This window comes from Oryza sativa, chromosome 4, assembly GCF_034140825.1.
Source record: "Oryza sativa Japonica Group chromosome 4, ASM3414082v1".
Lineage (NCBI taxonomy): Eukaryota > Viridiplantae > Streptophyta > Magnoliopsida > Poales > Poaceae > Oryza > Oryza sativa.
Window position 1 is genome coordinate 31,305,753 of NC_089038.1, and position 10,949 is coordinate 31,316,701.

General features: G+C 41.8%; 2 protein-coding genes and 1 long non-coding RNA gene across 4 annotated transcripts; 1 reads left to right on the top strand and 2 right to left on the bottom strand.

Annotated features, from left to right (window-relative positions):
• Nucleotides 1–516: 516 nt before the first annotated feature.
• Nucleotides 517–6,576, bottom strand: LOC4336931 (26S proteasome non-ATPase regulatory subunit 1 homolog A-like). 2 transcript variants are annotated; one of them, XM_015780724.3, is made up of 13 exons: nt 6,305–6,576; nt 5,110–5,173; nt 4,923–5,028; nt 4,706–4,817; nt 4,435–4,603; nt 4,135–4,269; nt 3,712–4,055; nt 3,308–3,443; nt 2,975–3,223; nt 2,669–2,889; nt 2,332–2,590; nt 1,378–2,121; nt 517–1,164 (listed from the first exon to the last, which is right to left on the bottom strand). In XM_015780724.3, the coding sequence occupies exons 1-13, from the start codon at nt 6,457–6,459 to the stop codon at nt 835–837; spliced, it is 3,024 nt and encodes a 1,007-aa protein (XP_015636210.2). In that variant the 5' UTR covers nt 6,460–6,576; the 3' UTR covers nt 517–834. The 2 variants fall into 2 exon arrangements, with proteins under 2 accessions (XP_015636210.2, XP_066166249.1); XM_066310152.1 differs by having other exon boundaries at nt 4,435–4,817.
• An 827-nt stretch (nt 6,577–7,403) lies between these two features.
• LOC107280510 (uncharacterized) lies at nt 7,404–9,001 on the top strand. The gene is made up of 2 exons (XR_001544936.3): nt 7,404–7,576; nt 8,187–9,001. It is a non-coding gene; the product is annotated as an uncharacterized lncRNA (long non-coding RNA).
• LOC4336932 (probable nucleoredoxin 3) lies at nt 8,103–10,451 on the bottom strand. Its single transcript, XM_015778233.3, has 3 exons — nt 10,110–10,451; nt 9,262–9,753; nt 8,103–8,746 (listed from the first exon to the last, which is right to left on the bottom strand). Exons 1-3 carry the CDS (start codon nt 10,314–10,316, stop codon nt 8,153–8,155), a joined length of 1,293 nt encoding a protein of 430 aa, XP_015633719.3. The 5' UTR covers nt 10,317–10,451; the 3' UTR covers nt 8,103–8,152.
• Between the last annotated feature and the right edge of the window lie 498 nt (nt 10,452–10,949).

A 10,949-nucleotide genomic window follows, 5' to 3' on the forward strand; every position in this document is an offset into this window, starting at 1 on the left:
TGAATCTAGACCACCCATAAATCTAGTTTTTTTTTGGGGGACCCAGGGGTAACTGGCAATAACAGTTTTAAAATGTTACCCCAACATCCCCGGAGTAATCACTGAACAAGAATAGGGATGGAAGGCAACACTGTTGCATTGCTTAGAAGCTAATGCTCACTGATTTCGTTTTCTAACCACAAAACTCCTGTAACAGAGAAACCGCAGAGCTAAATGTTTCTACCTGAACATTAATCTTCCCCAAAACAAGAATACGAATATACGATGAATAAGAAAGCACGCTCATCTTCTCTGAACCTTCTGACGCGGCAGCTCGGTGTTCGCTAGCTATGGCGCCTTCCTCGCTGGCTTTGCAAGCAACCAATGGTGAAAGGAGGAAGGAAGGCGAAAGGGTGTGTTTTGCAACAAATGGTAAGCAGATCGCAACCGAAGATTGCAACAAAGCAAAGACGTGCTCAAATCTTAATGACACCTTAGCGTTGGAGAACAATGCAATACAAGCATGACACCTTAGCGTTGGAGAATAATGCAATACAAGCATTTCAAGTTCTGATACCTTATCGTTGGAAAACGATGGAATACAAGCATTGCAAGTTCAAAGCATCACAGGACGCGATGCAGGTTGCGGCTTGCGCTGCCAGTCGATACCCCAACTCAAAAGACCCATCGTATAATCTCCATCAAAGTTCTCTACGGACGATTCATCAGTTATTTTTTTTCCAGCAACAAATTTCCGCGCATTACATACTCAAAAAAGAATAAGCAACGTATACAGTAGGAAAGAAAGGATTTGCGAGTCCAGATCTCTATTACAAGCCTCCTACATTTCTACCATCACGAGGTGTACTCGAAAGGTTGTGGTGGCTGCGGCTCGTCGTCGACAGCCATGGCAGATGAGGCCTGTTGGCCTGTGGCAGCAGCGGCGCTACCAGTGGTCGCAGCCACAGTTGAGGGGGCATCGGTGAGTGCGAGTACCTCCGCCTCGGTTGGCTGCATGTCCTGGAGGAGGATGAATCCAGATGGAGCAGGTTTCACCGGGACATATCGGCTGCCCTCGATAAACTTGATGAACTTCTCTTGGGTAGGGATGACGCGTGCTGGGTTTGTGAGGATCTGGAAGGTTGGTTCGGGTTCAGGAGCCTTCTTCTCCGCCGCGTTATCAACCTGGGAACAAATGAAGTTGGTTATGTGCTGAACAGCAGAAGAGTTGACACTGGATCAACAAATCCCCACAACCAGAAAGCGAGCAGCAGAGTAGAAGCTGCTGCTTTCTGCAAAGTTTGTTATCTTGGATTCAAACACAATAGGTAAAAGATTAAAACCAAAGAGTTATACTAAACCCAATCATTAGAAATTTTGAATTATAGCTATCATTACCTGCATTGCATCGGCATCCTTCTCCTGAGTTTTGGTGGCCTTGCTTGAACTAGAGCCAGAAGCATCTTCGGTTGCTTTCTCCTGGTTAGCTTTGCTTTCTGCATCCTTCTTTGCCCTAGATTTCGCCTTGGCGTATGTTGACAAAATGGCTGTCGGCAGTTTGACAGCTGAAGTCGTAGTCTGTTGCGTTGTCGGTTTGGGATACTCAAAGAGGGATGGTTTAGCATGTGACAAGAACTCAAACTTCGGTACTTTAAGATCGGAGTTGAGTCCAATGAAGGCTGTTGGCGAGAAGGCCAAGCTAATAAAATACAGGAGAGGATACCAGTACCAGAACTGACTGAAAACAGCAAGGCCAACCACAGCAGTAAGCTTGTCGTGCTTGTTCCTTGAGAGAAGTTTGATTGTGACATTCCTGCCACCAGCATCTAGAATACCAGAAGCCAGTATGGCACCCATTTTGCTCATGGTGTCCTCATGTTTGTCAAGAATGATCTTTTCCAATTGACGCCTGAATGTTCCAACACGAGAATCAAAGGATTCATTAGTCTGAATCATGACCATCGCCATAGCAATGAGAGCTCCCTGGCGAACAAAGTCAACAACATCTGATGTGAGAGGCTCCAACAAGGAAATTGCATCACTTAATCCACTTCCCGCGCATGATATCCCAACAGCTAAAGCAGCACCATAACGGACATGTGGGTTGTATGATTCAGAGAGCAGGGACACAATTCTAGGAGTCTGCATAATCACAAAAAAGAAGTGAGTTGTGGATCAAAGCTATCAGTGTTTGTTTATTCTAACAATTAGCTGGAAATATTATGAAGAGATGCTGCTTGATCAAACACATAATACGTTAAAGCATGTTCACAGCACAAATCAAATTTAATGAAGGCGAATCATCAAATTAAATGAAGACATAAAAAGTACACCATTTGATAGTGCACATACCTGCTCAGGTTCATTGTATAGAACAAATCCAAGAGCCATAACTGCAGTCCTCCGAACATCGTCACTGACGTCTGATACAGCAAAATGCAGCAGCTGGTGTATGGCTTTGTTATTTGCAGTTCCCCTGTAGGCTAGAGCCAATGCATACATGCCACCGTAACGTAATATGGGATCTTGATCCCTTGTCATTTGTTCAATCAGGGTGTCAGCTTCCTCTTCCCTGCCATAAACTGTCAACGCAATGCCAAGTGACAAACCCCTGGAAAGAGAGAGATGTCAGAACAAGAGCATAACACAATATAAGAAATTACCCTGACAGTAATCAAACAACACTGACCTAATAATCTTTTCATGCTGTGTATCATGAGCATAAGCAAGCATCTCACTGGCCTTCTCACTGGCTGTCCCAACCATAAGCAAGCCCATTCCAATACCAGCTGCTTCACCAGCCACAGCACTGTCCGTGTAAAGAACATTTTTTATGTCCTCATATATCTCCTCATCTGCTGTTCCCAAAGCTGCAAGCCCAAGGCCCAAACAGGCTCCGTGCTGGATCACCTATATAATTTGCTTAGAAGTAAGCAAAATATGCATGACATGAATGACATGAGATTAAAAAGACAGGAAAGGAATAAAAGGACACCTCAGCACTGGTATTGCGAAGGCTTTCACGAAGGAATTGTTTGATCCCTTCACCATGGTTAGCATGAATCAAACCCAGGGCATATAGGGCACCTCCTTCTGAGTATGGACTACCACCACCAACGGCACCACTTTGAGGTAGGTAGGGGGCCATCAAAGCTCGCCCTTGTTGAAGATGGCCTCTGTGAATGACACCTAGTCCAGCGGTTGCGCTGAATTTAGCCCAATTGGTTGCCCTGCTTAACCACTCCTGCAAGAACCAACATGAGACAAGAACAGGACAAAGGCCAAAATGTTGCATAACAGTAAGACAACAAATAGAAACTAAATGTACCAGATTCTCTCTTAGGAAGGTGTCTACAGTTGTTCCAGCATGCATGATTGCATTGGTACATATTGTTGCACTGTGGCAAACACTGTTCCTCATTTCCACAGCCTGCTTTATTGTTTTCAAAATTAAAAGATCCGACCTGTTGAGACAAACAAGTTGCATCAAATCAGCACCAGGCATGGAAATTTGCAAGACTGGTTATCAACGGTTAGCAAGTACTCCCTCCGTTTCACAATGTAAGTAATTCTAGCATTTCCCATATTCATATTGATGTTAATGAATCTAGACATATATATCTATCTAGATTCATTACCATCAATATGAATGTGGGAAATGCTAGAATGACTTACATTGTGAAACGGAGGAAGTAAATAGTACGCTCAGTTAGCAAGTAATAGTCAGCTCACCTATTGTGGCTATACAAAAATTGCAGTGTCAACTGGATAGATGTCTCCCCTGACAGTATTCCTTTTATTTTCGCAAGCCTATCAGCACGTGCTACCTCATTTGGATCTACTGTGTGAGAACTACCATTTGGTGTAGCTGTGTCATCTCTCATCTGAACATCCCCAGCTGGTTCTGTGCTGCCCGTACCCGCATTAGCAGCTTGATCATCCGGTAAAGCCGATCCACTATCAGGGTTAGACTCAGGAGTTTGTGAAGCCAGACGATTCCTCACATTCAAAAGGAAAGCTTGATTTTCATTTTCAACGAGATCAAAGGCAATTTGGTACGCAAGGAGAGCATCATCCTGGATATTAACATATAATCTTTAGTAAGTTAAACTGACATTTAAGTAATGCCATTTAAAAGAGTAAAGAGACCCATACCTTGCTTCCAGAAAGCAGCTTGTCCAATATGTTTGCCACAGTTTCAGGCTCGCCCAAGAACATTAAGCATTGGCAAATACTCAGGTAATCTGGATGTGGCAATGTTTGGTATATCTTAACAAGACAGCGAAGAACCTGTAAAGACAGTATATTGGAGATCTGGTCAGTTGGAATATATTTTAGTTTTTTTAGCAGTACTTGCTGTATGCTAAATTGGGATTCCACCTCTAAAATGATAATTATATTCCAACCTGACAGAAGTAAACTAAGAGCAGAGAATTTGATGTTCCATGACCCTACCTCAAATCGATATTCACGGTGGTTAACATATTGATGGGAAAGGTTGATACAATACGAAAGAGCCCCATGAATATTGTCACATCGAACAATCGCCGACTCCAGTTTGTCAAGTCTCCTGCATTCAACAGCCATTCCCATGGCCTGCTGATATTTACCGTCAAGAATACACCTGCAATAAAGAATAATCAACAGAATATCAGATAATGTAAACAATAGGTGAATGATCCATCTCATATGCTGACATATCAACAATAAGAGGATTTTATCATACTTCTCCAGCATTCTCTCCACTATGGCCTCTAATCTGGGGTCCACATTTTCTTCCTCCTCGGCGCCTTTAGAAGCTTTCGTCCTGAAACTGGCATACTCGTCCAATGCTTTTGCTGAAGATAGGAAAATCAGGAATTCATCATGGTGAGTAGATGACAAAGAAATATTAGTCTGGAAGCAAACATCCTAATGGTTGAGAACATCAGACAACTCCTCACCTAAAAGAGCATGAGCATAATCAGAATCCTCGGAAATGTCAAACAGAGGCCCAGCACCAAGTGCATAGGACAGTGCATCGTTTAGCTCCCCAAGGTAGTAAAATACCTGTGTGATATACAACAAAAATCAGTAAACGAGATAAAAAGCTCGTTAAAAATGTATACATAATTATGTACGGAGTGCTACCTTAGAAACAACAAGTGCAGCGAGCTGCCTTTGTTCAAAATCCTCGTCTTCATACAGGCTCTCACTGCAAAGAAAAAGGAACAGTAGAAACAGATTATAAAAGCTCCATGATGTAACTTTTTTATATTTTCTCAACATACCAAGTACTCCTTTTCCTTCCTCATCATTTAGCATGTTCATGATTTTTCAAATATTTAAACTTTGTAGATTTTGACCAGCAGTTAGCAAGTTTAGTAAATAAAAATTATACCATTATATTCATACTTCAAAGTCCTTTCACATCATACTGATTTTGTAGGTACTAGCTACTAACAAATATATTTTGTAAATAAAAATTGTATGAAGCTTCGCTTCACAAAATAGACCAAGCTAGAACAGTTTCATAAAGAACATAAAGATAAACACACTAGCTGTCAAAACCACAAACAATACATCAGTAACAACTAGCTGTCAAAACTTATACTGCAACTGAACTATCTGTTCCACCTCAACAGAACCACATTGGCCCCCAATAGAAATAAATTTTGACAGAAAAGAATAAAGCAGGCAATTTTTTCCTTGCTATATGTTAAAACAATCCCTATAGTTCCAATTAACTCATACGATTTCACTTAGTACACATAAAAAGAACAATAGTTGCAGAATCAGAAACCTTTGGAACCCTGAATGTTTAAACCCTTTGGATTTATCATTCCTCCTCAGTTAAAACCAACTGCTGTTCAATACAACAGCTAGTCCTAAGAGAAAAATTTTCAGAATTTTACACTGGGGTACCAATTCAAACATACGGATGACCAGCAAGAAAAATGTGAATTGCACTCCAAATCTTATAGATTAGTAAGGTATAACAGCACAGAGCCGCGCATTAAACTACCGAATTCCCTAAGTTTACAGGTCAGAACAAAACCTAACCTACTGTTTCCAATTGCAGATCGAACCGAACCGAGTCCAAGCTAGCGAATCACGCAACATCAGCTGCAACTAGGGAAACTTCCCCTCCACGATACTCATCAATCGGGCAATCGAATCAACACACCAACAAGCCTAGGCGTAGCCACGGCACCGGGACGGATCGAACAGCTACAGCCTCCACAACGGCGGCCGAGGCCGAGGCCGAGGAGGCGGAAACTAGGTAGGGCGGGGGGAAACCCAAGGGAGAGATGGCGGGGGAGCGGTTGGGAGAGGGGGCGCTCACATGGTGGGGATGCTGGTGGAGATCTCCGGGTAGAAGAGGTGCACGACGGAGTTGAGGCTGGCGAGCGCGTGCAGCTTGAGCTCCTCCGCCGGCTCCTGCAGCATCGCGAGGATGCCGCTCGCGGAGCTCACCGTGGCCACCGCCGCCGCTGCCATGGCCGCCTCCGCCGCCGCCGCCGAAGAGGTGGGAAGTGACGAGGGTTTGGTTTTTTTTTCGGTTTTGGGTGTCGCGAGTTGGCTTCGAGACGAGGGCGACGATGCGAGAAGGGAATCAAGTGCGGGAGGAGCTCTACGCAAATATAGAGATGGAGCGAGGGGTAAATCGTAAAGGTAATAATCACACCCTGATTTTCCCCCTCTGACTCGGATAAGGAGCGATTTGATTAAATAAAATAGTATAGTAGATTTTTGCGAATTAATGCTGATTAATCGCAATTTAGCATTGGTAATCGACACGAAGAACATTAGTACATGCCAGTAATTAATTAGTCTATCAACCATCATCAATGGCTCAAAACTAAAAAAATACGGCGGTGCAAGTTTAATTTGCAAAATGAAATGATTCACCAGGATATAATTAATTAAGTTTTAATTTTAATTTTTGTATAGGTAAATATGATTTTTATAACTTTTCTATGAATATTTTTATATAAAACATATCGTTTAGTAGTTTGGAAAAAAAAAATACTCCTAATAAGAAATAAGAACAACAAAGTAAATATTAGAAAAAAATAACCAATTGTACGGACCCTTTACCCTTACTTAATACTCTCTCCGTCTCATTTCAAGTGCAACCATAAGTTTTTCGCCTAATTTTAATTGTCCGTCTTATTTAAAAAATTTTATAATTAGTATTTTTGTTATTATGAGATGATAAAATATAAATAGTATTTTACTCGTGATTTATGTTTTAAATTTTTTTTTAAATAAGGCAGACAGTTAAAGTTTGACGTGAAAAACCATGGCTGCAATGGGTTGAGGCTGTCAAAGAGTTTATTGGAAATGACAAAGGACCTTAGTTTAATATTTAACAAATGTAGTCCCTTTTGTGAATATGTACAAGGGGATATTTGCTAAATTTGCTGCCGTCCAATTCTCCCGTTTTAAATTGTTCAGTCTCTTTTATCATCCTCTCCCCTGATTTTTCCTGCCAAATCCGCGAAGGCTACGTGGATCGAGGAAATGTCGCTGTTTTCAGGCTCTCCGTTGAGAAATCTCAGAGAGTTTTCAGCTGTGGCCACATTCGATTGGTCGAAGTGCTTGTGAAGTTGTGGTAAGTGCTTCGGATCGCTGTATAGGTTGTTCAAATCTGAAAAAGCCGTTCAGAATCCAATCACGCTACAGTTCTGAGACTACCTCGTTGTTGCCTGGTATATGAGGATTGCGGTCGTGATGTTTTTCTATTGCTGTTCGTGAAAATAAGATGATATTCTTCTCTTAAAGTCTTGAGGTTGAGCCTGCACGGCTGCACGCTAGGTGTTTGATGAAATAGCTGCGTGGATAGCTATATGAGATGGTCCATCAGTTCATGAGTGCATGAGTTACATAAATCTTTGGAACATCCCTTGCCAAGATTATATATAGTCACATATGAATACTTCTATTGAAAAAAATCATTACATAACTATTTTGTTGTTGGAACTTGGAATGTGCACCCATAGATTCCATCTGTTAATCTTGCATTCAGGGACACAGAACGTTAGCTGTTTTTTCTATTGAGTGTTGAGTCCCGTAGTACTAGATCTTAAAAGTTTTTTTTTTCCAGTGCCACATTAGCACTAGATCTGTTGGACACAATATACATAAACGCATACATCATTGTTGTCAGTATATTTGAAGTATAAATATCTCAGATGTTTACATCAGTACTTTCTTGCGCACAGGTTGGATGGAGATCGAAGTTGCACTGCTTGCAAGAGAAGACCCAGTTTTGCCCTTTCTGTTGGCACTCATCGCATACATAAGCCTTAGCCATGTCCAACTCAAGCTCATGCTCATGACGGTGATCTCTCACTCGGTGAGGCAGGCTGTCCCTTTCCTTTTTGAGAACTTCTTCCAACTCATAAGCTCTTGATTCTGTAAAAGGGAATGCCATTGCACCATATTTTGAAATTATTCTCCTTCCGTCTGTTTTGAACACTTTACCATCTGGTCCAAGTATCAAGAGTGTTGGGATGCCTTTGATAGTGAAGATTCTACTGAGTTCTTGCACAGTTGTGTCAGAATAGGGGATAGCAAACCATGGCATTGCACTCAGGCTTGCTTGGAATTCTTCCTCATTGCGGTCCATGGAAATGAATATGACCTGGAAATTCCCAGGTCTCAAGGCTTTCAGCTCATCGTACGCCTCCCTGAGTTGTTTAGTGAAGGCACGGCAAGGTGGGCACCAGTGTGCTCCAAAGTACAGTCCAATTGTCTTGCCATTAAGGTCAGATATAGGAGTCTGAAAGAGTTATAATAGAAGGTGAAATGGTAAAGCAAAGCCAATTGTACCTGATGGGGATGAGGAATTCAAAGCAATTTCCGCTTGTGCATGTTACACATTAAGTTTGTTGGTCCATGCTTCCTTTCAAGGATCATAGTATCCAAAAAAACTGTTGTGCTGCACCTGTAGCTATATTCCTTTATTTTTTATCTCATGTAGCTTCATAAAGCTTCACCTAATTCATATTTTGTTGGTTTCATTGTTTTGTGACTAGATTACTATTATTAATCTAGCATTGCCAGTTTACTCAGTTTAATGGTTATACAATCATTAAGATTTTGATGACTGTGCTCATATATTAGCTTGTATTAGTGCAATCTGTTGGGGTTCTTGCTAGCAGGTTACTGTCATAGCATGTATCTATATACTGGCACCATCTATCAAGTCTGCATCATCTAGCCTTATATTTTACCTAAACATACGCAATGCATAAACAAGCAAATTACGAATTTATAGGTTATGATTTTGGTCACCTTTATGCCATCTGCACTTATGACATATTCTCTTTCCTTGCATCCAAGAAGTTGCAGAAGATTACCTCCTTGTCTCCTGGCATCATCCATACCCTCCAGTTCACTTCTCCTCTTTGCACCAAAGGGGTAGGCATCTACTCCATACTCCTCAACCAGCTTCACTGCATCCTCTTCGACTCGAAATCCATGAGATAGCGTTGTTGACAGAGGAATCAATGCTGGGATATGCTCAATGTCAAATTGCACACATAATTTTTGCCTTAGGCCAGTGTCAAAAGGCAAGGCAAGCCATGGCATGCCTTTGAAGTAGTCCAAGAAGCTGATCTCGTCGCGGTCAAGTGATATGAAGATTATCTCCATATTCTTGCAAGTATTCCTGAGTTTCCTGTAGATTTGGAGCAACTTTGGGGTAAAGTTCCTGCATGGCCTGCACCAGTGAGCCGAGAAGAAGAGGCAGATTCTCTTCCCTTCAATGGACGACAGAGGTATTTCCTGTTTTTGATACACAATGACAAATTTAGGAGACAACTAATTCTTCTCTTTCTGAAACCAAAAGCAAACATATTTTTGCAGTACTGCATAGTGTGAAGTTTTAATACTGATACTAATTTGGAAAAACTATGCCATGTTAGCAGTTTTATACTTAAGCAGAGATCTCAGATTTGATCATGAAACAGAACAGCCAATCCCTGGAGTACTTCTATGTATTGATGTTTATTTGCTATATTTAAATCATGCTTGGATGCCAAATAGTATATCCACAAGAAAATTAGAGAATATTTATTCAGAACAACAGAACACAAGCTAAGCTGAAGATCAGGGCTATCAAATACTATGATCAGTCTCACCTTTCCTCCATTGGAGAGAAGAGTTCCAACTCCAGCCAACTGTGGTATGCTCACATATTTCTCGCCTGCTTCAACACCTTCTGCCGTCTCTCCCATGTCTGGCAATGACAACAAGAAAAGAAACAGCTGCTGGAGTTTTATGGTTTTGTCGTGTGAGCACCGATGCTTCAAGTGGTCTGTTCCAACATGGCTTCCTAGGGATGGCATCTTTGGCAGCTAGTGTGTGCAAATTGGTTAGGTAATATTCTACTAATATGCTCCCAGAATCCCAGCAGTTGGGGTGAAAAACACAAGAAGGTTGGATAAGGATAAAGGTTGGTATCAAGAACAGGAGAAGGTGAAACAGAATGAGTGATCATCCTTCCAGTCAGCATGGATGCAGATGATGTGGACAGCCACCTTGTGCCCTGTAATTTCCCTTTTTTTCTGACGCAATTGCCTACTTAGAATAGAATACCTTATCTAGTTATCTTTGATATATGAGAAAATGTGCTCTTGAATAGTACTATGAATTAGTATCACATATTTCATTCTTTATCTTGAGAAATCTGATGAAAAAAAAGGAGTCAAGAGTCAAGACATGATGTGGCCTTGATTGGGTCAGGCCCAGCAGGGAGGAGGCTGTAGGCCCAAGCCCAACAATCTCCATGATCCGATTGCTTTTACAGTTCATCAGCCATCGCTATCGCAAATTCGCGAGTGCTCCGCCGCGCGTACGGTCTGTCGTGTGTGTGGTTCTCTTGTCCACTCCAATGGATTTCTGGTGGATCAGAGGAAGGCGACGACGCCATTGTGGAATCGCGTGCTTAGCTCGACACCTGGTGGAGCTGCTACGCAAAG

What these genes read in the sequence shown, in the direction of transcription:
- LOC4336931 (XM_066310152.1), bottom strand. Translation starts at nt 6,459, where the DNA reads ATGGCAGCGGCGGCGGTGGCCACGGTGAGCTCCGCGAGCGGCATCCTC. An exon ending in CTGCACTTGTTGTTTCTAAG is followed by an intron (nt 5,029 to 5,109) that starts GTAGCACTCCGT and finishes TATATCACACAG; the next exon opens with GTATTTTACTACCTTGGGGA. An exon ending in TTCGCAATACCAGTGCTGAG is followed by an intron (nt 2,890 to 2,974) that starts GTGTCCTTTTAT and finishes CAAATTATATAG; the next exon opens with GTGATCCAGCACGGAGCCTG.
- LOC4336932 (XM_015778233.3), bottom strand. Translation starts at nt 10,316, where the DNA reads ATGCCATCCCTAGGAAGCCATGTTGGAACAGACCACTTGAAGCATCGG. An exon ending in TTCTCTCCAATGGAGGAAAG is followed by an intron (nt 9,754 to 10,109) that starts GTGAGACTGATC and finishes TATCAAAAACAG; the next exon opens with GAAATACCTCTGTCGTCCAT. An exon ending in TAAGTGCAGATGGCATAAAG is followed by an intron (nt 8,747 to 9,261) that starts GTGACCAAAATC and finishes TAACTCTTTCAG; the next exon opens with ACTCCTATATCTGACCTTAA.